Source organism: Sebastes umbrosus, chromosome 18, assembly GCF_015220745.1.
Source record: "Sebastes umbrosus isolate fSebUmb1 chromosome 18, fSebUmb1.pri, whole genome shotgun sequence".
Lineage (NCBI taxonomy): Eukaryota > Metazoa > Chordata > Actinopteri > Perciformes > Sebastidae > Sebastes > Sebastes umbrosus.
Window position 1 is genome coordinate 13,858,062 of NC_051286.1, and position 27,017 is coordinate 13,885,078.

Sequence of the window (27,017 nt, forward strand, 5' to 3'; positions counted from 1 at the left end):
CTACACACTGCAGAAGAGTTAGTTTAGCTCTGAGAATATCTAGTGAATGTACAGTGGACATTTGTGCAGAAATAACTGCTGCAGCTCCTCCAGACCAACAGAGGTTTCCCATGTCTTGTGAAGTGACGGAGATCCGCAGCGAGTATTGTCTCCGACTGGGTGCCGGTGTCTTCCTGCGGGCGCAGTCGGAAGACGATAACGTTTCTCTTCCTGCTTCAGCCTCCGGGGCTGAAGCAGGAAAAGCCAACACTAGGATCAGCAGTGATTCATGGAGAGACCTCCGTCTGGTCAGCTAACATTACTGCCAAGCAGCTGAAATATAGAGTGATATTGTGCTTTTAGCTGACGTGTGCCGCCTCACTGTTTTGAGCGATGCTCGTTCACGTCTATTTAGAGCGAGCAAGCGCGAGCCCGACGCTGACTTTCGTTGACTTAACGGCCACAGGTGTTGCTGTTAACAAGCATTTCTGAAAGTTACAAACAGTCCCTTTAAAACATGCAGGTTCTCTTGAATTGATGCATACAAATAGCAATTTTGTTGTGCTTTTGAGAACACAACTCTCTACTTAGCAGCATGTGTCAGTGTGCTCTTGAGCCAGGCACTTTAAAGCTTAATGGCTTCTCAGAGGCCACCAGGGGAAGAAGGCATGGGGAGAGGCTGATGGTGCTTATATAGAAAGAGCATCTTTCATAATTTATACTGCACACATGTGAGACTCCTTTTTGTTTAGCAGAATCTCAACTGTGAGGGAAACACCTTTAATTTATGCACTGCAAAAACAGCCCTACTAGAAATAAGCCAAATATTCTTAAATTTCGACAAAATTTCTTGTTTTGAGCAAAAAAATCTGCCAATGGGGTAAGCAAATTTTGTTTGGCTAGAATTCTTAAAACTAGACTATAAATCTAGACACTTTAAGACTGTAATGTGATTTAAAACTAGAAAAATAGGCCAAAATGTTGCTTATTACAAGCAAAGAAACTGTTATGTAAGACATGTTTACTTAAAATGCTTTCTTGATTAAGCTGACTTTAAGAATTTACACCTTAATTAAGATTTTAATATCTTATTAAGAAAAAAGTTAGATATATTTTCTTAAAATGAGATTACTTTTCTAATGCAAAACTTGCTTGTCAAGATTATTTTTCCTTTTAGGCAAAAAAATAAGAAAGATTTCCTAGAAACAAGGCTTTTTTTTTACTTTCTTAAAAATCCTTTTTTTGCAGTGTGTTCATCCACTGTAAGTATGAGATTTTGCAGCATGGGAAGCAGCCTGTGAAGTGTTGGACAGCGTGCAGGTCCTCTTCTGTTGTTACAGCAGGAGGAGCGCACACTGACCATAGAGCAGTGGGAGTGCAGCATCACACTGGTGAATCCATCCTCTGACCGGTACAATCCAAAAGGTGCAACAATGTCTCCAAACACCAGCGTGGATTTCTTGGAAGCGAATCGTTCCTTTGACGCTCCATCCTCCTAGCGCGTCTTCTGCAGGGAACGCGATGTCCTGGATGTATTTTCTCCGGAGATTGTACAAAGTGGAGAGGGAATAAAAAGCGCAGCAGCTCGCTGAAGGAAAAAAAAGGAGAAGGAGTGGAAGGAGCCATGTGGAGAAGAGCCACGTCCCTCGGCGGTGGGAGCAGCGGAGGCTAAAAAGCGACACTAACAGGAGAGCATTATTTGCGCTTTCTTGGAGAAAAAGATCCGTCGATGAGGAAACAAAGAGAGACGAGATGGTAGAGAAGTAAGTGCGCTATAACAACTATGAAATGCATGACTGTGCACCTTCAGATAGCGATGATAAAGGAAACAAATTATGTTTCTGTGTTGTTTAATTGCAGTTAAATATCACAATATTATTCATATTTTACCCCCTTTATGCTACTTTTCTATCATAAAGTAGCTTTTTATGATAAATGCACCAATATTTCTGCATGTAAAAACCAATTAAGAACGAGAGAAATTAATAAAAATGCTCATGCATTCATTAAATACTAAATATAGTACAATAATTTCTATATTTATGGGTTTATTTGACATGCTTTCAGCTTATACTGAGTGAGTTATCCTCTCCATAAGTTGTTTACTGTGAAATACTGGCTATTAAGACCTCATGGGGTGGTTATGTAATTGCATCTACTTCAGCAAGCTGTTGGGGAAACTGGATTGTGACAAAGAGTGTTTAATATTTTATGAGCCTCCATTCAGTCGTTGCATTCATTTGTATCAGTGGGACCCAAAGGCAACGAAAAAGGAGATATAACCTGTTCCATTGTGGCAATATTGTACAGTCTATTAGAATTATGTTAGTGTGTGATGATCTATTACATGTATTTATCTTTTATACTGAATGTACAAACTTAATATTTGAATACTCTATTATTATGAGTTGAATCCAGGTAGAAAGCAGGATTCCTCTTATTAGATCCAGCTCAGAGGAGGAAGCTAAGATATGGAAATACATGCATTTAAGTCCAGATATAACTGTAAATGTTAATGTTGGAGAATTACAGGTGGTATGAAGTGTGTTGCATTGAATGACAGGTGCCATAAAGTACCATAAGAGAGGAAAGTGGCTTTACAGTACAGACACAGGAGGGAGTATTAAGTCTTCTGAAGTATATTAAACCTGCAGTTCATTTGTCTTTTAGAGTGGAGGAAATAATAAAGGTTATTATAAAGAATATTTTTCAATAGTGTTCAGGTGTCAGATCTGTCCTGGAACACTTTGTATGAGTTTAATATCCTTGACTTATTGACGGTAGAGAAGATATTGTAAGTTTGAAGTAAAGTTCAGCGCTCAACCAACTTTCTCAAGACGGTTATCGCCTCACAGTGTATTTGCATTAATCGTTCTCTTATATAGAGCCGAGACGATTAGTGGATTAATCAATTAGTTAGTGACTGAAGGGTCACATTTTTCTGCAGAAATGTGGTTGAAAAATGGTTTCAGCTTCTCCGATGTGAGGATTTGCTGCTTTCTTATCGTTGCAAACTGAATATTTTTGTAAGTTTTTGGACAGGTGGTTGGACAAAATGAGACATTTGAAGACTTAACGTTGTGCTCTGGAGACGTACTATGGTTATTCTTCACTTTTTTTTGTCGTTTTAATAGGCCAAATGTTAATCGAGAAAATAATTGCCAAAATAATCGATGATGGAAAATAATCGTTCTACTCTTACATTGTATGATCCAGATGGTACATGCCTATTTATGACCTTATCTAATAGATAGATAGATAGATAGATAGATAGATAGACTTTCCCTTTATAGAAACAATCTTTACTGGTAAGACAGCATTTGGGGAAAACAGATTGATGACTAGGACTAAGATGAGTATTCCCAATGGGAGTCTCTTGTAATGGAAAGAAATTGATCCACATTAATCAGTTCCATCCTCACAGTGGCCGCACCTGACCTTCTTGACCCGAAGTCTGCCGCCCACAACTCCAAACCTCGCCTGTCATTCTCGGTAATCAATCCGGTGGTGCTGAACACTCCAGACGACGACGACGACGACGAGTGCGTCACCCGAACTACTGTCATGAGGTGGAAAACTGTGTCAGCCATCTTCTTCCTGGTGGTGCTTTACCTCATCATCGGGGCGACGGTGTTCAGAGCGCTGGAGCAGCCTCACGAGAGCTCCCAGAAGCTGGCCATTCTCGCTGAAAAACTGGACTTCTTGGCCATGCACGCCTGCGTCAACTCCTCCGAGCTGGAGGATTTGGTAAAGGTAGATATAAAGCATACACTTCATATTAATAATTCAAGCCTTTTCTCTTCTGCAGGTGATGACTGACAAAATGTATTAAAATACTCCACAGTGGGAACAGATTTCCTCATATATATTTTTTTCTGAGGTTCTTGCTGGTGTTTGGCAAGTTTATGTTGTTTGTTTGAGGATTGTGGGTAGTGGTAGACACAATGATTGACAATGATTGGGAGTAAACACTGCCAGAGCTTTAACCCGAGGATATTATGTTTTTCAGCTGGTTGAGCAACTGATGAAGTAGTTCATTTATATATTTATTCCGTGGCCTCCGGCTGTATTATCTCACCAAGTTTCCACGTTTTCCATAGCATGGTTATACATCCTACTGGATTGCGAGACATTGCGCTTCAGACTTAAACACGAGAGACCATTCTCTGACCATTCATTAAACAGAACCGTGATCGTTCCCTAACCTTAACCACGTGTTTAGTTATGTCACCATGACGACGAAGGTCCCCTAACCTTAACGAAGTAGCCGTTTTAAGCCACACCATGATGTTTCCCTTACTTAAAGGAACAGTGTGTAACAATTAAGGGGATCTATTGGAACATAATATTAATAAGTATGTTTTCTTTAGTGTATAATCACCTGAAAATACGAATCGTTGTGTTTTTGTTACCTTGGAATGAGCTGTTTGTATCTACAGCCATGTTTCTACAGTAGCCCAGAACGGACAAACTAAACACTGGCTCCAGATAAGGCCATAGGTTTAGGCACAAAAAAACATTTTCACGAAAACTTGAAAACACGTTTCTGTGCCTAGACATAATCGAACCTTAACCATAGTGTTGTCATATCTTAAAATGGATTTATTTTTCAATAGCCATCTGTATGGGTTTTGGAAGGCACAGACAATGATGTCATCCTGCCGACAGAGGCATCAGATCAGAAAACGCTTCTATGTGTCGTTCTTACAAATGTTATACAAAATATGAATAATAAACCTGTAGTTTCTTAAAGAAAAGCTATTTCAAACATACTGCACTATAGCCAAAGTATTAATCCGTGTAGTCGTATTTAAGAAAGACAATAAAAGATGACAACATATCAGATTACACTCAGTACAGGTAAATGATATTAAATGTTCTGGATCAACAACAACAAAAAAGAAATCTCAACCTCCCTAATTTTGACTGTGCTCTTTGAATTTCCAACAAAAAAGTTGAACACAGTCACTTCATGTGATTCCTCCATGCTGGAAACAAATTCAGAAATGTTGCTACAAATCAAGCCTGAAAGGCTCAAACTTAATTCAAGTTTTAATAAAGGCAGACTAAATGAAATGAGTCATTCATTCATTTTCAATCACAAAAAGCTCATATAAAAATGCATTATAAATATCAGCATTGAGTGAGCCGTCTTCTAATAAAAGACATCCACTGACTTCCACCACCCTCCTTTATGGATAAGTGGATCTCACCATCAACCGAACGTGTCAGGGTTGATGAAAAGCATTGCCGCTGGCCTATTGGACTAGTGGGTGATGATTTTCTCCTCTAATGTACAGAGCTGAAAGGTCTTTTAATCCCTAGGGAAACTGATTTGTCTAGCGCTCATAGTTTCGGCCCCCAGCTGGACCCTTTCCCACTAAAACGTCCTCCAAGAACACAAGGGACATCCAAGAAATACAAAATGCTTATTTTGCATATTGTGTACACGACTTCCCATGTTGTAAACTCAAGCTCACGACTTTCATTTGAAAGCACCAGTATTGTCATTGTAGGAGTGTGAGCATTTGAATAAACCCACGTCCGTGAAACATTTCCTTTTAGCACTAAAAACACATAATGATATTGCTGTTGTTAGCCAATATAGAGTTGCATAGGATTTCCATTAATAAGCAAGTCTGTATGTGGGTTTTTGTCAACTCTCAGGCTACAGTAGAGCTCCTTTAATCACATCAAGATGTTGCATTATTCTTTATGGCAGAGCGGTGTCGTTTCTGATAAAGTCGTATGATGAAAAAAGTCCTCACTGTAATGAGCAAGCGTTCTAGTTTTAATGACACATGTCCTCTGGTAATTATGCAAAATTTTTCCAGGTATAACGAGACACTGTATGAATTATTTTTTCTCACTGTTGCATCTCTGGGCTGCAGTTCAAATGTCGTTCATGCATATTCACCGTTACACAGAATAGAATGTATTATTTCTAAATTATGTATACATTTCTCCGTCTTCTGGTTTGCTATGGGAGTTATAAAGTGGCTTGTTAAATATGAACTATTTATGAATTAGGTTTTTCAGTCATGCTTGAACAAGAAGCAGGTAGTTTCATTGTTACCTAGCAGATGCTGAATCTCTTTTACCGTGTTAGTTCAGGAACTGTTGTCCAACTGTGTTGGCTTTCAGTGACATTTACATATTAAAACTGACCTAAGCTGTTTACCAATCACTTGTATGCAAATGAGGCTGTTTTCGATTAAGGAGGGCTGGTAACAGATGGCACTTATTTGGCTTTAAGATGCTGATTTAATATTCAAAGATGGTGATGAGGCGTTCTGTCCTGAGATCTTCATCTATCAGATTGACTGTTAGATAATGATCTCGTGTCAGGAGTAGATTGATGAATGTGGAGCCCTGGACGAAGGAGGGCAGCGGGCTCCTGAATCCATCCAACTCTTATTTATGTTACCTTAAAAATACACGTACAGTGATAAAAAACAAAGAAGCAGCTACTCGATACGTAAAAGCAAATGATACTTCAAGTATGTGTTAATGCCGGTCATTATTCTCCTCATGTTTGTTATTTTTCCTCACCCATGGTAGCCCATTAGTTGGAAAACCACAGTCATCATAATTGTTACTGTTGCTTTTGGATAGTGGGAAAAACATAACTTGGCAGAGATCATATAGGTTGGAGGCAGTAGAAATAATGAAAGCAGCAGCAGTTGATTCTTTTAGTTTAGAAAGTCAAGTGCTCTTTGTTTACTGCCCCACCATATGGCCACGTTAGCAACGTCACTTTGGTCCCGACTGACATATCTTAATAGCTATTGGATGGATTGTCATGAAATTTTTTACACTTTTATAATGATATTAACTTTATTTATATAGCACATTTGAAAAACAACCGTTACAAAGTGCGTCACAAACGAAGGACAAATAAAAGAAAACAGGAGAGCGATCAAATACAAGATCTCAGTCAATAAATAGAAAACACACATAAAACAACAGGAGTGAAAATAATGGATAGGAGTACACAAACATCCGTGTAACATGGTTGTAATTGGCCCCAGTGCAATTTTCTTTCTGGGGAACTCACCCTTAAAAATCAAGCAGACACTCGTGATCACACACACAACCATTCCCGACAATTGTAAAGCAGACTATTGCTATGTCAGCAACTCCCGTCCTGCACACCAGCCTCTGATCAACACCACGGACAGCAGCCGCTATTTCATGCTTTGTAGGACAAGTACAGCAGCACAGTACAGGAATGATGTATTATGCTGTTTGATAATGTGGCCCAAAGGGAGTTAATAAAGAAAGAAAATATAATTGGTCCTAGAATGGAGCCCAGAGGCACCCCAGGTACATAGACGATGCTTCAGAGGAAGTAAAAACCATCAACAAACACAACACATTTTCTATTCGGAATATTCGAAAGAGAATAACTAGAGGGCCATCCCTGAGATACCATGTATGTCTGTCTTATAGTCCGTAACAGGTGAAGCCTCATGACTGTGGGGATTCGTTGAGGTCAAATCTTTCACTTGTCCAGGCAGCAGATCCCTAGATATTAGATCAACCTCTGTTGTAGGCTACTACTATTAGCTGAAGGATGTTGCTTACCTTTGCCATCAACCATGTCTCCCTTACTCTAAGACCCCTACTCTAACATTCATGATCCCTCTCAGGCTTCTGTCTCAGAAAAGCCAAAAGTCAATTGAGGGCAAACTGTCCTCTGTCCTCAAAAATGTTTTTTCAGAACATTTAATGTTTGTTTTCAGGCAAATTATGACTCCCTCTGTCACTGACCTTTCCACTGAATCAGTCTGTACTCATTGTATTTTACAAAAACAAACTACTTAGTCCTCTGGACCTCAGAAAAACAAACTGCAAAATGAACCGAATTAATTATTGGAACAAGAATTTAAGCTTACGAAAAACTGGGCAATTTGCCTGTAGGAGGCATTTAAGAGCACTTTAATCTTTTCCCAATGCTTTAAGGCTAATTGTGTGCCACTTTCTACAGTAAATAACATACCTAAAACAGATTTTGCTGTTGTGCTTTTACTAGACAACAGTCCGAGTAAACAGCTTTGCTCATTAGACAATAGCCTCACGACTTCAGCAGCCTCGAGAGCAACTCTTTCTCTTTTGATGATTTATTGATAAATGGCTTCGATACAGGTGTCCCCCACTCATTTTTATTTAATTATGTATACACACACACACACACACACACACACACCTTTGTAGGCTCCCACTGATCAAAAGCCAGTCAGCAGAGGATCGAGGAGAGATGTGCTCTCAAAGGGAGTAATTAAAAAAGTGAGTGATGTCAAAAAGCTCAGACGATCCAATCTCTCCTGGCTGTTTGGCTCAGCTTGGAGACTGTCAGTGTGTGGTCTTCACATTATCCTATCTTATCATTTCCCATGGCCGTGGTTCGTTGGCCAAAACCGTGAATTAATGTGGCCGCTTTGGATGGGAAACAAAGGGGCTGACTGAGCCAAGCCTATCTGATTGGGTTATTCACTAAATGGTGTTTTTTAGAAGCACAGTGGAGATACGGTTTCCGAATTTTATCTTTGAACCATCTCTTTGTTGTGTTTGGAAATGATATGGAGAAGGAAGCGATAAAAACACTGAACTGATGATGTGTTCACCTTTGTACTTTATGTTCATTGTTGATTACATTTTCTCTTTTGGCTGTTTTTATTCTGTTTAGAATTTTTTGTCCTCAAAAGATAGTAGCTACTGTCAAATGTTTGCCACACTTGTGCGTTTTTAAAATGCATCCATTGTTTTTGTAGTTTTTAGTTTAATTTTAGTTTAGTTTGGGTTTTTCCCCACTTCCCACAGCAGAGAAACAAACTGTAAATACAATGTTAATATATTACTATCACCTATCGCCTATCACCTTATAAAGTTGATATGGTGAACCAACTCCTCCTCCACTGTGTTCACCAGTTAGTTGCTAATGTTGACTGTCTGCTGTGTGGTGCTGGGCAGGTTGTGTACAGTGTGATCATCAATCAGCTATCTGCTGCGGTGAGAGTGAACCAAAACAATAAAGCTGCAAGCCGTAAAACCAAAACAACGAGCTGAAAGAAGCTAAATGTTCCGTAGATCTGACGGGACCTGCAGCGTCGGATGATTATTTTCTGTGAGTTCCTCAATACAAGGGACACCTTTCGCATTAAATGTGAATATTTTCTGGTTTCTTTACTCCTCTATGACAGTAAAGTGAATATCTTTGAGTTGTGGACAAAAAAAAAAGACATTTGAGGACGTCATCTGGGGCTTTGGGAAACACTGATAGACATTTTTCACCATTTTCTGTCATTTCATAGACCAAACAACTAATGGATTAATCGAGGAAATAACGGACAGATTAATCGACAGTGAAAAATTGTTAGTTGCAGCCCAAGATAAAGATAAAGGATAGTTTCAGGTTTGTGACAGGATGCAAACTCCACACTCTTACTTTCTACGTCGCTATATCTAGTACACACTATTTCCTGCATTGGCACTTAACGTTGGCAAATAGTGAAGTGCAAAATTGTTTTTTTTTTATTTGAGTGAACCAAACCTGCTGTTATTTGTGCCTTTGTGCTTGTCAGCTTGTGTGGATAAGCAATACACAGTTCCTTGTAAGCCTCAAAGTAAAACTACATCACAGCACTGTTCATTGCGTTGCCATCAGCCCATATCTCTCCACCCTCTGACCCAGCATGTCATGTTAACTCTTGTGTGGTTACATTAGTGCCTGTTCCCTCACTTTCCCATCTATTATTCATCCATTTCAGCCCTCACACACTCCATCTTCACTGCCTTTTCACACTCAACAGTCGTAGGTTAATGAAAGCTCTCTTGGTTTCCATAAAGATGATGAATCGTAACATCCTGGCATTGCAGTGACCCCGAACTGTGCGTGCATGTGCCGAAAAAGCTGACAGTGCTACTTCAGAGGGGATGCGGGCAGTGTTATATGCTTCACATGATTATTGTAGCATTACCGCTCTCTTCCTGAAGGTTTATTAATATTAAATACAAATAAAGGAGATCATCAAAAAGAGCTACTCCCCCACTAGTCTAACATTTATTGAGGTACACCACTTCTTAAATCATTTTATTGCTCTCGATTGTCATAAATCCCACATAGGCTACACAGAGTGGAATGAAAGCTTTAGTCCAGTAGAGTGTTCTTCTGGGATTTATTAGCATCGGCTCTGAAGCAGTGACTGCTGTTTCCCGAAGGTCTCAAAGATTTTCTCTTACTTTTGTCTCAGTAATGATTCAGTATCTTGAGAAACCACTTGGGCGAAGAAACCTTTTGTTTCACTGCAGTGAACTGATAGTCTGTTTTAAAAAACTGGTGAGATCAGTTTAATCCAGAATAAGACATTTTTAGGCAACCAAAATGTTATAAATACATATAATATAACAACACCCAGAGCGGTCAACGCCGTGGTAGCGACCTGTCAATGACAAGGTAGCCCCGCCCTAAAGCATACCCTGCTTTATGGTCTATTTGACTCTAAATGGAACCATAATTTACTAAATGAACATCATGCTGTATTGAAGAAGACTTGATACTAGCGATTGAGACCATAAACTCATGTTTACAATGTTTACTGAGGTAATAAATCAAGTGAGAAATAGGCTGATTTTCTCATAGACTTCTATACAATCAGACTTCTTTTATGCAACCAGAGGAGTCGCCCCCTGCTGGATATTAGAAAGAATGCAAATTTAAGGCCTTTCCACATTGGCTTCACTTTTCAGACCCGAGGGTTGCCCAGTGAGCAGGAATGAGCTGCTAAAGTTAGCCTAAATGCTGATATAGTAGCTTCCAGGAGTGGCTTCCTCACAGTGGGGAAATACAGTGGATGTGCTGGTTGCATACAGTTTTTTTTTTTACATAACCTGTGATCCACAAATTAATGTAGTTAGTTGATGATGTACTTGTGGCTTTGGAAGTAATGCTCATTAACCACTCTAGGTAGTACGCAAATTAGCAAGACTAATTAGGTGGGCGCATATCAACACACTGTTTAACCACATACAGTCTATGGTACTGACTAACTATATCTGTAGTGTGGATGCACATCTTTCAGTGCGTGTCTCCACGCTTCACTGCTCCTCACATCTATGTTTAGGTGATCGTGGGTGTGAAAAGTCGTGCAGTGGCGTGTTTTCCCTCCAGCTGGTGGCTTCACTCTCCTCATGTCTCCTGTCATGCGAGTACAGCACTGAGTGGGAAAACACGTTGCTGATCTGTTTCCTGTAGCCAACAAACCGGCTGTTGTCTAAAGGGCACGCTCATAGTCAACCTGGGCTAGACTAACGGGCACGCAGCTGGTATCACATCATAGCTACACACTCTGTGACTGTGACAGTACAGAGTACATGTGTTTAATATTTAAACCTTTCTTATGCATTAATGAAGCTGACAGATGCCTCTTATTGTTTCTCGTAACTCTTAATTGAGTTTTAAGCTTGGATGCTTATCTTGGCTGTCATCTATTCCCAAAGAAAATTGATGCACACCGCTAATCTTCTGATGTTCCTCAGCTCACCTCGTACCACACTCCCACTGGGAGACTGCGCATTATGTGCTAACTTTTTTTCTTTTACTTTCCTCTTCCAGCAAGTGGTTTCAGCAGTCCGAGCAGGCGTGAACCCTTCAGGAAATGCATCCAATGGGACAAGCCTCTGGGACATCAGTTCCTCCTTTTTCTTTGCTGGGACTGTTATCACCACTATCGGTAAGAAAAGTCACAACTCAGTCCTCGTTCTTCTCTCATTTGTAAGAGGCTCCTGACACGTTGAATGCAATGCTTTGAAAATGCATACAAAATGAAATTTACTTTTCAAATTATCAAACCATTTTTTGGCTTTATAAGCGCGGTCCATCTATCACAAAGCCATCAGAGGCACAATACTATTCTGATGACCATTTCAGCATGAAATTGCAGTTGCATAGCAATAATACATCAACTCCTTTTCTAGATCATTGCACCCAGACTAGACACCAAAATTGCAAAGATGTATTGGCCACACTCTCTAAGTTTACACATTGTCCTAAAAACTAAACTCTAACATCAGCAAAAAAGAAAAAACAATAGTTTTCTACTAGCAATTGAAACTAGGGATGCACCGATACCGGATCGGATTATAGATACTGACTCATTTAGCTGGATTGGATATCGGTGACAATGGGACAGATACATTAATTTCTATGTTTATATACTATATACATTATATACTGGATTTGAATTCCTGTGTCAGTTTTGACCAATTTGTTACTGCATTAAAAAGGTTTACATCTGAATTGTAATTCCTAGTAATTATGAAGATTTTTACCAAGTTGCTGGTGTACGATTTATTATTTCAATAATAAATAACAATTCAGTAAATTCATATTTATGTATTTATTTGTCACATTTTGATTTACAAAGTTAGGAAAGCAATGTTTATGTCGCCTTACACATAAATGAATGATACCAGTGACTTCCACACAGTGAGGCATGCAGCTTATAAATTAAACACCTCATTCACAAGTGCTCTTCTCTACAATCTCCTATTAATTCACAAAAACAGAAATGAAGTCTGCAACTTTATATCAGAACAATATATCAGAAAGTTAATGCGTGCCTGTTGGAGACAATGGGGACTTTTTTTCCTCATGAACCGATTCACTGAACAGGAACTGTAACCTAAAGAGCTTCAACTGATCTGACACTTACACAAGAATAGGAAGTTTAAGGGCCTGTGCTCATTTGCTCTCAGTTACTATAATCTGGGAGCTGCCGACTCTATCAGCCTGTAGCTCGTTCTCTGTCACCTCCAGCTGGAAGAGCTTACTAATCAACCTCTCACACACACATGCTTATTTGTGTCACTTTTGGGGACATTACATAGACCTACATTCGTTTCATGGAGACTTACCCTAACCTTGAAGCTGCAGTGGGTAGAATTGGAGCAAATATGATTAAAAAAAGTTATTTTATAAAACGGTCGCTATATCCTGACATTAGTGCATGAGACAGGTAATCTGGAAAAAAAAAATCATGTTCCTCTGTGTCCTCCAGTGCTCTCCGGTGCTCCTACTGGCTTCTGCAGGATTTCACAGACCAGAGGAAAACAACCAATCAGAGCTGATCTGGAGTCTGCCGTCTCTGAGCAGCTGTCAGTCACTCACAAACTCCGATCAAACGGTCAAACTAAGCAGCACTGATCAAATATAAATCAATATTCTGTTACTGTAATGCCTATTTCTCTCCTCAAATGTTTTCAGAAACATCTTGTAGTGTACTGTTTAGCTGTAAAATGAGAAAGTTTGTGAACCGGAAGCCATGTTGAGATCTGTTGAGGAAATACCAAGCACCGCCCACCAGCCAGAGCACAGCCAATAGGAACGCTCAATAGGAACACTCTCTCTCTGAAATGACCTGTGATTGGCCAAAATCTCCTGTCACGGGCTAGATTTTTTTTAAATCTGAAAACAGAGCCATGAGGAGGTGCAGAGGTCTAGTTTTAATACTTGAATTACAATATACTGAAAGGTTATTATGGAATTCTTGCCCAATGATGCCAAAAATATACTGCCTACTGCCACTTTAACCATAGCCACTACTTACCTAACCCTAACCTTAACCACTGACCCCAAAATCAGCTTTTTCCCCAATTGGTTACGCTGTGCCTAATTAACTGGCCTTTAATCTGAAATGTGTCCCTGAAGGTGGGAATACACACACACACAAACACACAGTCTGACGGCTCTTCTTGCTCCTCCAGACGGAACTTGACAGATCAGTGCATCTGTTCAGTGGGCTGTTGGGCTCCATTTCAGATCTCTAGCATCCTGTCAGAGTTCATTCTCCAATCAGAGAATACCTTGAGTTGGAATAAATTGACTTTGCTTGTTTTCCAGATTAATGGTCATCACGTGTATGCAAATTTATGAATATTTTGGCATGAAATTGCATTTGCAAACTGCTAACACAAACCCACCTCCAGCCCCCTTTTTTCCACATTTTGCTGCACTACACCGGGCTTGTGCTCGTACCTCTGCTCACCAAAGTTGCCAAAACTGTCTGTTTGGTGGCCAACAATGGCCTGTTTCATTTCATGTCAACTGTCGAAGATCATTCCTCAGTCAGAAAATGTTACGAGCATTGCAACAACTTGACTCTGCCTTCTGGTTGGAAAATATGTGTGCTTTTGTATCAGATTAAAAGGTAACAACGCGTAGAGTGAAAGCTTCACTGTGGGTTTTCCCTTTGCTCACCTTACACAGAATGTGTTGACTTTCTGTTTTTCACTCAGGCGCTGCAGCGATTTAGTCGAGCTTGCTCTTTACAAAGGACAGATTTACTGATGTTTGACTTGACGATGTTTTCTCATGAAATGAGACACAGTATAGTTTGACTGCTCTAGCAGAGAAAATGAGAGCTCGGTGGGTTTAATTTAGTTTTAAGCGCATAAATCTGTTTGCTTTTTTTGAAAACTCAAATATCCAGAAAAGGTTCCGAGGTGAAGGTACTTGGCGGAGTACTTGAGTTTTCACAGCTTTGATTTTGCTGCAGAAACCTCCCAGGTGGTGTTATGTGTGTATCATCTTTGATGCGTGATGGTGTAAACAGCAGTAGGTGCAAAACATCATAATTTTGCCTGATTGGTACAAAGTGTTCTGCGACCACTGCTGCTCAGAGAAGCTTTTCCTGAAGTGTGTAATTTCTTTGTCAGTGACCAGCCTATTAATAACAGACAATTACAGTTTGCTCTCCCTCTTTCAGCTTTCTTCTATTCTTCTGGCTTTACCACAGCTTTCAAGTGGATGAGCAAGAATTCATGTCCACACATATTGATTTGTTTATACAGTGATCTTTAATTGGATGGCAGTATCGAGGCACACTTATTTCCATCTATATACTTTATCGAGGAAATGAACTTCCTCCCTTCTCCTGGGAGTAAAAGAGGTGCAGTAACGATTGTTTGGTGGAGCTCAGGTGTCCTGGTAACATTTTATGTGATGCACAGCACTGTTACATCCTGACTCAGGTGGCCAGAACAAAAAGGGAGATATGAACATTTAACAAAAGAAGCTTTATTTAACAAATTAAAGATTCATAAAGTAATTAAAGTATGGTGTGTGGGTATCAGTGAAGTCAGTAGTGTGTGTGCTGTGCATAAGTGGAAGATGTGGGTGCTGAAAAGGTGCATAAAAGCAACCTTCAGGTGTTCCCAGTTGCTCTAAAGATCACCTGCAGAGAGAACACAGCTAACTAGATGAAACCACAGCGAGCACCATGAAAAGATATCCTTTTCTTTACTCTGCTTCTGAATGGGAAATATGAATATACATATAGGGATAACAATGAGACATTGTTTCCCCAATCAGCTTACTTTAATGCCACCTAAATCCCACCACGGCAGGGTTTCATTGCAATTAAATGATCCACAAAGCAACAAAAGCAACACTGCGTGTCTTTGACAGAAGCCAATTAAGTCACTCCGTTAAATGTCGTGCTGCCGATTTCTCTCCTGGCATCACTTAATGAATTTAGAAGGAAGTCATTAAGCTTTTATTGTCCACTGCAATCGCATTCGCTCCTTCAAGAGACAGACCGTGACACGTCGCTGCATGTGATCATTACATAACCGAGTCAGTAGTGTCACGAATGCACTGACAGTGATAAATGGGTTGTCCATTTCGAGGCTTTAGGTCATTATAAAGTGGAAATATTAAGTTTAATGTGTTATTCATGAAGTAAAGTGTGAAACTAATTGAATGACTTATTGGTGTTTAACTGAATTTGGTGTTTAACCTTCGATTTAATCCCTGTATGAGAACAAGTGAGCATAACGTGTTCTAAATTAGAAAAATGTCAAACATTTTAATCAAATATATGTCATCTAACTGCTAAAAGCCATGTTTTAAAACATATATTACATATAAATCTACACATTTCATCAATATCTAACATTCAATTTTCTCGGAATCCTAGTGAATGACAATAACTCTTTGAGCTTGCGAAGTGTTTTTTGCTTTTCACCTCTACCATTGTGATAGCATTCAAAGACGAGGTGAGAATATAAACAAGAACAAATCTGTTTAATTCAGTATATTAAATAAAAAAACAAGTGATTGCAGCTTCAAATTATAATTGTGTCTTGTTTGCTCTGCAGGGGGCACCAAGAGGTGTTAAAAACGAATCCAGCATAATGTCTCCCATTGAACTAATCATGAAATTAGCGAGGACATGGATTGACAATTTTTCCTCATATTTAGTGTCACCCCATTCCTATGGGCGAGTGAAAAGTCATTAGAAGGCACCCTGCAGCTCGTCGAGTCTGCAACGACTGCATTAATAGAGGAGAAGTGGATGTAGTTCATTACGCAGAACCATTATGAAACGTTAATTAATGAAAGTCGTATTGTTGGATGTGTGGAGTCAGCTTTAAATAAGGCACAGGTCTTAAGGTTTTTGTTTCCCTGGATACTGACTTCTATAAGCCCCATCTGTTTTTTCTAGCTACATGATAATGATGATGATGAGTTTGGAGAGAAGATGAAAGGCAGCGAACCAGTGATGGACTCACAGTAGTGTGCGTTGCTGTGTGTGTTGCTGTGTGTGTACATACGAAAGGCCTACATTCAGCACACTGTATGCCTTTTTCAGTTTTGGTGTTCAATTCATTTTTCATTCACATCAAACTCGCTCGAGGTCTGAGGGTGTGAATTTTTTAAACTGTAGTCTGAGTCAGTGCTTTAGCACAACCTCCGTCTCTCAATACTGACACTTCTCAAAGCTCAAAGCTGTTCTGCTGCGTCTGTCTGCAGTGATGTTATAGCACAGTCAGGTTTTGTGCAAAGTTTTCTCACTTCTTCTGCCAGCTTTGATGAAATATGATGTACACTAACAAGCTACAGAATGTGCAACAAATAGAAAATGTGCCACGCTTTCACCCAGGACCGTCTCTCAGCGCTTTATTGCAAGGCACTAGCATAAGTTCCCAGCAGGAACAAAGGAGTTACGGGGTCTTTCTTGCATAAATGCTTTCAGTTGCTTCCCAGGGAAAAGTCCAAAATAAAAAGGGTCATGGCCAGAAGGTAACCCTCGAATTGCAAAAATTTGCAAAAAACTCATGAGACTCGCTGCCTGACGACCAATTCAAGGTCTAACCTTAACCATCTTGCGAGAGTTTTGCAATTTTGCTTGTTCTGAAATAAAACAAGCACACTGAACATCCCTTTTTTTATAGAAAAGTACAAATTCTACATTAGAAAATATTTACTCCCATAAAATAGTACCAACACTTAACAATTAGGAAATATGACACCCCCGGAAGTGTCAACCTTTACACTTCAAAATAATAGTCTTACAGGAATTTACAATGTCCTGTTCAACAAAATCGACACCTTGCTACGTTGCAGCTGATTTATACTGACATTGTGAATGAACTCCTGCCTGATGAGTTAATGAACTATCTCTGTCTCCTCTCTCTCAGGATTTGGGAACATCTCTCCTCACACAGAAGGTGGGCGGATCTTCTGCATAATTTACGCTCTGCTCGGGATTCCCCTATTTGGATTCTTACTGGCTGGTGTCGGGGACCAGTTGGGGACCATTTTTGGGAAGGGCATCGCCAAAGTAGAGAAGATGATTGTGGTGAGCGTCTTCGTTTATACAAGCTTGTTTTTGTCTCTGAATCATTTGCAACTCCCTGCATGTTTATACGTGTGCAATGAGCCAGTTTAATGCGGACAGCGCAGTCATCACACATTTGACGACAGGGCAGTTGTAAAATGATATTGCCTGAGCTGTTCCTATAAAGAGCTGCAGTGTCAAGGTTGAAGCTGCAACATAAACACCCCTAAATAATACAGCTGGAGATTCACAGCCAAAAGTGCAGGATTTGTTTTTTCCTCAGACTTCAGCAGTCAGTGCTCAACGGTGTGGAAGATTTGGATGCAGTTTTGGGGTTGCCATGTGAACAGACTCCAGGAAACCAATCTAAAATGCAGACAGTTTGTTTCGGCACTGAAAGCCCAGAACAGTAAATTATAGTTGTTTTACAGCAATATTTCAAAACTTCCCATCTTGTTTCTTGTTTATGGCGGGTGGAATAAACTAGCAGAACACAGATCGATCACTTTGAAATTGCGAAGGGAGGTTTATTTACCACATTGACTTTTGTCCATATACAAGAACATATACGCAGGTTACAGTTCTGCCAGAGCAGTTAGAAGGCACCATGTTAGACATGTTAGATATAAATGGACTATGCTGGACAGTCTGGTTGATGGTTATTCATTAAGTTTCTCCTGGAAACCCAACGGTTCGCCCTGAAAAATAAAAGCAATCAAACTGCTGTTCAACGGAGAAGCCAATAAGGACGATTATAGATTCGACACCAAAAACAGATTAAATGCAGCAGTTTATTTTATTTGCTCACAGTAAAAACTAATATCCGTTTGTTTTTTCACTTGTCCCTGTACCAGAACCACCTGTGCTTTTTATAAACTGCATAATTTAACAAATGGACTGTGCAACTGATGGATGACTGGAAGAATAATAGTGAAGTGTAATAACAAAATCTCTAATAGACTTCAGATGGATGCAATACAAAGTGGTTAAAAAAAAAATAAAAGCAGACAAAGAAAAAGACTGAAGATACAAAAATTACATTTTTAAAACAAATCACAGATGTTAAATAAATAAGTAAATAATAGTAGTTTGGTGACTTTAGATAAAATATAAGTACAATCAAGGAAAAGATGTGCTTCTCTTTTAAAGGTACAGTGTGTAGGATTTGAAGAGGACCCGCTCCCTGTACATATGAAGGGCTCATTCTCCGCCAAAGTCCGACATCAGTGCTGAAGTTAGCAAAAGTTGCAGTAATGTACGAGTCAGCAGAACGCGGAGACGGGAGAAAGGGGAATTGAGTGTGCTGTATGATGAAGGAAAAACAGCACAGATACGTGCAGCTACTCATCATTTTCTTTGCACGAGTGTGAAGAGTTAATTATATGTCGAGCTGTTAGCATTGATGCACAGAGACGGTCTGGGTGTCAGAGGACTGTGATTGGAGCATGTTGGCTGAGGAGTCATAGCAACTAGCTAATATAACAGTCCAATGGGAGGATGGAAATGGTTTCCCCATAGTGGACCCTCAGTGATTTGAAGCAGTTCAGGGTGCTGATGGGGATTGTAGTCATCCCAATCAGCTGTCTTCACGTCCCTGATGATGGAATTCCCCAACGACGTGCTGTAATCACAGAGAGTGGGTTGGCCACTGTTGTTTAGGTTTGGAAAAGATTGTGGGTTTTAGATCAATATTAATGAAATAAACACATCCTTTCTTGTGCTTCAAGTCTCTGTTGACTTTTTCAATATTTAACCAGAACCACAATATTTCCCTATCCTTGACCAACATTGTGTGACTTGTCAGATATGTTAAATTAACATTGCTTCCTAATTATGTTGATAAATACATAACCTGGGTGGCATTTTGCCTCCCTAGGTGCTGCTGCAAATAACTATTACATAAATGGAATTTCTAGCAACACATTCTCACTCCCAACTCGTCAAATACCGCCGCTTGGTAAATGCCCCTCGGCATCGGAGACCGACGTACTGGGTACCTCTCTTGGACCAGGGACGGCGTGTCAATATCTGCTCATTACATGCATAGCATCCTTTCAAAATAAATGTCGGTTTTCACAGTAAGTTAGGTTTAGGCAACACAACCACTTAGTTAGGGGAGGGTCGTGGTTGACGTTAACTTCACTGACTAGCGACTCACGATACTAACGACTCACGTGACTCAAGACTGACGTGACTAAAGACTGACGTGACAAAATAAGTCAACGTTACTTTTAGTTTCACATGGGACACGAACAACGTCTCCTGGTTGAAAGTCCTGCGTTTGTTTGACCCATCCACCAACCCTCCCGTCAGCCCTGAACGGACTCTCGCGCTATTTAGCACTTGCTTTGGTTTACATTGGATTTAGTTGAAAGCCCGGTTCGTCACGTATACCTTTGCTAAAGGGTGCCTCAATGCGTCGGTTTCCGATGCCGAGGGGCACTGACCAAACGGCGGTATTTGACGAGTTGGGGTTGAGGAAACAGTCCCCTGAGCAGTAGAAATGGTAGAGAATACCAAAATCATTTAAATTTCTTACCAGAGCTCATTTTCATAGGATGTTCTTTAGCATCTGCATGCCGTCATGTTTGCAGTTTGCACATACAGTCGTGGGTGTAGGGTTGAAACACCTGTACTGCTGTGATAAAAGTCAGATCAAAATCCAATTAAAGTCCACTGAAACAGTCCAGCATGGCATTTTACTAGATACTTGGTAGCAACAGGTTAATTATGACTTTTTTTCATCGCTGGCTCTGTGGCTTTCCTGCCTAAGGGGAGGAGGAGGAGAGAGGTTGGCAGCTGGCTGAAAACAATGGAAATAGATGGACTGCAGAAGTCGCTGCTGTACATTGAAGATGCTGGCTGAGAAACCACCTCAGCTTCACGAGTCCCTCTGGAATATATTAATGCTTTGTCTTCAGCTAATTTGGTATTGTCAGGCTCTTCAAAAACTGTACTGTACTGTACTTTGCTTTGTGCAGCGAGACATCACAGACTCAGTGATCTGAGGTCTGCCTGCTCTTTACGCTCCCCCTCAGAGGCAGTGTGCTCTGGGCTTACATAACTTGAAGGGAAAAGGGCATGGTGCACAGGGAAGCAGCTGAAAGCAGTCACCTCGAGTGAAGAGGAAGCAGAGAAAACGGCAGCACACAGAATATCCTCTCTAATGTTCTGTAACTGATACAAAGCAGGGACCACGAGGCTCCTGTCAGATTAAAATTCTCATAGTTACAGCTGATAGTACAGGCTGTAACTGCAATGATTATGATATCTGCCGCTATGACTGCATGTGGAATATTTGATACGTTTTTACAGCACATGCGAGGCATGTCAAGTCACTTAACACCTCGCCACAGCTCGGGTGGGCGTGCCATCTGACAGAGAAAGTTATGTCACATGAGCTCGGCCGGCTGACGTTTGAGATGTTAGAAAACAGCAAAATGTATTCCTAGAAGGAGGTCGAAGGAAGTGACTCATGACAATGTGAAGTGAAGTGAAGTGAGCGAATAATATAAAAGCCTGTGGGATATGAGCTGCATGTCCATTTCCTTCCCAATCAATTGAGGAAAGGTCTAAAAGAAATTGTTCATAACTGTGGACTAAAATAAATGTTGTCAATTAACCCTCCTGTTGTCTTCGGGTCAAATTGACCCGAAGACAACAGGAGGGATAAATCCACAGAAATTCAACATTAGGTCATGAAAAATTAACAAAAGTATGCTCATATTATTAATAATAGCCAGACAAGAAAACATTATTGTCAAATAATAGCCTTGTTCATTATCATCAGTTGGCCTGTTTAACCCTCCTGTTGTCTTCGGGTCAATTTGACCCGAAGACAACAGGAGGGCTATCAAATTATATAACACCACTAATCATTGCATGGTAACACAAAACCATCAACCATAAGGCGAGACACCCGAGTCAAAAACAGAGATTAGGGCTATTTTGCTTCCATAACATGTCTTCTTTCAGACTAGTGGAAAGAAAACATCCAAAATATACATTTAGGTGTTTATTTTAATACTTTGTCTATTTGCGTCTGTAGATTTCTCCTAAATTCACCAAAAGTTGCATATTTGAACATAAAATTTCAGAAAACTTGTAATATAAAAAATAATTGTTTTAATGTAAGTAATCAACTGAGGAAGTTTCATTATGATATCTTTTCACATTTTTTTTTTTACCATATTCACCTCTAGTGTCTTCAAAATGTTTTTACAATACAAATCTTTAAAGGTTGTTTTCTCAGTCTGAGCCAGAAATCTCCACTTCAGTAGCACTTACATTTTAGTTTTTTTTTCAGATATCATTCATAGCCTGATTTATAGAACATTTTATTCCTAAACACATGGCGAAAATGTTTTTTTTTCTTTTTATGGCTGTATTTTCTGATTTATGAAGTGATAAAAAGAGATATCCAAAATTCCCTCTGTAACAACCTTTGACTCTAATATGTCAACAAAATGAAAGAATACTTTTGAACCTGGCTTTATCCAATGATCAGATTTCTGTTCTGGAAATGTATGCAAATTACCACATATTTCATAAGATAATGCCTAATTTGCGTAATCTAATGAAATTTCAGAAAACTTGTAATATAAAAAATAACTGCCTTGATGTAAGAAATCAACTGGGGAAGTGTCATGGTATCATCTATTAGTTCATTTTTTTAACCTAATTCTTTTAATTCCCAATTCATTTATCTCCCACTAGAAGTGGAAAGTCAGCCGGACGAAGATCCGTGTCTTCTCAACGCTGATCTTCATCCTGTTCGGTTGCCTCATCTTCGTGGCGCTGCCGGTCATCATCTTCAAGCACATCGAGGGGTGGAGCACGCTCGAGTCCATCTACTTTGTCGTCATCACCCTCACCACCATCGGCTTTGGAGACTTTGTCGCTGGGGAAAAAGGTCCGCTTTGATTTTCTTTCTGATTTACAGGCTTTCTTTCATTTTTTATGTCTGAATCAATGTATTTATAGTTGAGTTATTCCTCAACCAGTCTGACTCAACAGATGTGCACCACGGCGATAATCCGCCCCTTGCCCTGCTATTACATTCTGTGCTGCCCATTATGATGCATGTGTTCTGACATGTGTCTTTGTTAATGCATCTGAATCCCTGCAATATGTTTAATGCGCCCATCTGTTGAACCAGAAATCTATACTCATTTCTACCAAAAAAAAAAACTCTGACATGATATAACAATAATCATAATGATCTCAGGCAAATAATGAATACTATAAATTACAGACAAATTCTCTTTTGTGTCGGAGCATTTATCAGAGCCAGCGAAACTGAAACATGTCCCCCACGTTGAGCGTTTAAAATAATAGTTTGGAAGGTGGTATTAGCCTGATTTGACCACCTGCTTGACAAACAAAAAGGGGAGAGGCAGATGGGAAAAATCACAAACACTTAGCTGCTACATTAAACTTCCCTTAGCAGGCTTAATGATTATACATTAGGTTACTGTAACTACTGGGGTTGGCACAGGTGGCGTAAAGTAAACCTGGACTGGTGCTGTAATGGGTGGTTATCTAACTGCACTGCACAGTGAGCGGGCTGGCTGTGCTGCATCACACCAGTTGATTTATTGAAGGCTCGGCCAAAGATACAGTATTTTTTGGGAGCCAAAATGGCATTTAAATGTACTAAAGGTAATGTATGCACATGGATACAGGACTTATATTATTTACGTAAAGCAGAGTAAGTCCATGCATCCATTAGGAAGTGCCGTGTCAGACATGCTACAGCAACACGGTCTCACAGGAAGGCGTATAAATAGCACGACATTACAAGGACATTCTGCCCAAGGTTTTTGGGTGTCATTTGTAACATCCGTCATTAGGTTTAGGCAAGAAATCCACTGACTTAGGTTTAGGCAAGAAATACACTTAGTTACGTTTACAAAAAATGTAATGGTTGGGCTTAAAATATGTACGTAAACTAAGTAAAATACGTATGGAAACAATGTAACGTAAACACGGAAAACATGTCACAAACGTCACTAATGTAGCTTACAAAATAAAACATCGGTCTCCTGGTTGAAAGTCCTATGTTTGTTGGACCCATCCACCTCCCAACCCGCCTACCATAAACAGTCTTTTTCACTTGAGCGTAACATATTTACGCGGATCCTTGTACATTGGAGTCAGTACAGACTACTTTGCGTAAGAAAGGCGATTTTATTGCCTGTGAAATGCCTCGTGCATTATCATGTAGTTCATACACCTTTACGTACAGATATATTTACTACTACTCATGATCAAAACCTGCACAGGGAACCTTTAACTTTCATCCTGATAAACGACTTTCTTCCCAAATTTTCTCCAAGTAGTGGTTGGGCACTGGAAAACTTTAAAAAGGGATGTTGGAAAAAAACAGGTTGATAAGTCAGAGTAGTGCAAAAAAAGTGAAGTTTATTAACCAAAGTTCACTGAAGCAAAAGGCAAAAATGAAACCCGGGAAATTCAATAATTGATTCATTCAAACTAAATCAAAAGAACACCAAACAGAAGAAAACTGCAGCCTCACAGCAAGCTGTTCACTCTCCTCTCCCTCTTATCTATCTCATCCTGCTACTTAACAGTGCTCAGTCTCTCCCCTCTAAGGACATAATGGATCAAACCTGACTGCACTCTCCCTGATTGAGCTGCTGAGGAGCCGATCCACCCCAACATCCCAGGCAGAACAAAAAAAACCTATGAACCCATGAAACAAATTAATTAAACAGGCTTGTGTCACACACCTTAACTGATATTGTATCAAATAAACTTAAACATTGACTGAAATCAACAATTAATCAGACACAAAAACAGCCAATTAAGTGTTTTTAAAGAAAATGGGTCTTTATTTTTAGCTTACTGAACAAAATATCCCCAATTAAAAAAGAAAAGAAAACACCAAATGGAACTTATTTTAATATCACTGCGCTGGCAAATGGAACAAATCCATTGTATTGTATTTATAACAATATATTTATGCACTCACAGATGTTAACACTGTTAGATCCAAGTCAAGATTTTACAATGTTGCCTTATGAACTATATTCCTTAATCATTAAGAGCACCAAGATCACAAAAATGGATTTAAAGAATATTATATCGCATATGTGACATTGTGCAATTTTATTCTTACTTGTTAGTCTCAATGTCTCTTTATATTTTATATAAATCATTCTTATAAAATGGTCCTATTCAGGACTGAGTCAAAGGCAACACTACAGCAGAAAGACGTTATATCTTCTTCAATGGAAAGACCAAAGCTCATTACATGATACATGATGAAAGTTAAAGACACTATTACTGCTACTTACACTAGAATCAGTCCTGCTTGTTTTTTGTTCCTCCTCTCAGAATGACACAGTTTTGTAAGTAACACATGTAACTCAGCATTATGTAACAGATTTGTGTAACCCACTTGTTGTATCTTTGGCTCTGCAGGTGGTTCAGAGAATCCAGAGTTTCTGAACTACTACAAGCCCGTGGTGTGGTTCTGGATCCTGGTGGGCCTGGCGTACTTTGCCGCTGTGCTCAGTATGATCGGAGACTGGTTTCGGGTCATCTCCAAGAAAACTAAAGAGGAGGTACGTGCCGATGTTTCTGCGAGTTATGTCAGCCCAGAGGTGACGCAAGTGGGAGATAAGAAATCTCTCTCGAGTAAAGGGGAGAAAATTGGATTTCACCTCAGAGGTTTTTCACAGAAAGGTGGAGAAGATGTTGGGAGACAAGGATTGCCTGCTGGTAGCTTTAGGTTCAGGTGCTGGAGCTTATTTTCACATTTTTAAATGTAAACCTCTATTTTTCCCCAACACCAAAGATATTTCAGTCCAAAATAATTGTTTCAACTAATAATTAGAGTTGCGAGAGTTGTGTTTCCTCATTTGGCTTACAACCAAAAACCCATTTTGTCTGACAGCCCGTAATCCCAAAAACAAACGCCCACTGTTCCAAAAGCCCATTGCTCGGAAAATACACAAACAGAAGAGCATGGCTCAAACGCTAATTAAAGCACATGACCCGCCCTACTCTGCCTCTGACGATCTGACTAGCACTTTGTTTCAGCATGCTGAGGCTTTTAAAGTAGCACTGCAGCCGGCAAAACAGTTAGCATTATACTAGGGCTGTCAAAGTTAACGCAGTAATAACGCGTTAGCGCAAATTTGTTTTAACACCACTAATTTCTTTAACGCATTAACGGAATCGATCTTCCAGAGGTTGTACCAGGCTCAGTTCTAAAGCTAGAGGAAGCTGAATATACTGGCATCATATGAAACTAAAAAACCTAAGAAATCCATTGGTACCAACCATGTCAGACTAGCTTGTCGCGAAGGAGGTTAAATAACGCTCCAAATTTACGCTAAATTTTGGCAAGGAAAAACTGGCATGGCCATCTTCAAAGGGGTCCCTTGACCTCTGACCTCAAGATATGTGAATGAAAATGGGTTCTATGGGTACCCACGAGTCTCCCCTTTACAGACATGCCCACTTTTTGATAATCACATGCAGTTTGGGGCAAGTCATGGTCAAGTCAGCACACTGACACACTGACAGCTGTTGTTTCCTGTTGGGCTTGAGTTTGCCATGTTATGATTTGAGCATCATTTTTATGCTAAATGCAGTACCTGTGAGGGTTTCTGGACAATATTTGTCATTGTTTTGAGTTGTTAATTGATTTACAATAATACATATATACATACATTTGCATAAAGCAAGCATATTTGCCCACTCCCATGTTGATAAGAGTTTCAAATACTTGACAAATCTTCCTCTAAAGTGCATTTTGAACAGATAAAAAATGTGCGATTAATCGCGATTGCGCATTGGACAATCATGCAATTAATCATGATTAAATATTTTAATCGATTGACAGCCCTACATTTTACATGGTTATAGGAAATAAAAACTTGCTCAAAATGTGTTCTTGCTGCAGGGGTAATACCAGTGCAACTCTGCATTAGACCACTTTGCTGCTGCTGCTTTATGTTGAACCCTAACTAGCCGTCATATATACACAATATTGTAGGTAGAGGGACATTTGCAGTAAATTCAGGTGTGATCTCATCCGTCTCCCCTCAAAGTAATAGAGTAATACCTCACAGCGTTTTCCTGTTCACTCCGCAATCTGAAGTGATGGATCTCCATCCCGGCTGCAACCTGTAGAGAAAATGCCATCTCGTGCAAGCGTTGAATTAAATATTCGCTGTGTTTCCAGTGGCTGCTGTTGAGTAATAAGATACTGTGCTGTTCTGGCAGGTTCATTATTTACATGGTAAAAAGAACGGAGAGAATCACACATCACGTAGCCTACACATGCAATCTCATGCATATGTGCATCTTATTTCTTTATTCTATATAACGGGGGCCATATGTCGATCTGCAGTTGGAATTCTTGCACAGGCATAATTAGTAGTG

At 39.7% G+C, this 27,017-nt stretch overlaps 1 protein-coding gene across 1 annotated transcript in view; it reads left to right on the top strand.

The window, feature by feature from the left end:
- The first annotated feature begins 1,303 nt into the window (after positions 1 to 1,303).
- LOC119477287 (potassium channel subfamily K member 2-like) overlaps positions 1,304 to 27,017 on the top strand; it is a 31,903-nt gene continuing 6,189 nt past the window's right edge. The window contains exons 1-6 of the mRNA XM_037751304.1: positions 1,304 to 1,742; positions 3,404 to 3,732; positions 11,594 to 11,711; positions 17,461 to 17,621; positions 22,317 to 22,512; positions 25,047 to 25,189. Coding sequence (XP_037607232.1) covers position 1,742; positions 3,404 to 3,732; positions 11,594 to 11,711; positions 17,461 to 17,621; positions 22,317 to 22,512; positions 25,047 to 25,189 — 948 coding nt within the window. The 5' untranslated portion in view covers positions 1,304 to 1,741. The remainder of the gene's footprint in view (positions 1,743 to 3,403; positions 3,733 to 11,593; positions 11,712 to 17,460; positions 17,622 to 22,316; positions 22,513 to 25,046; positions 25,190 to 27,017) is intronic.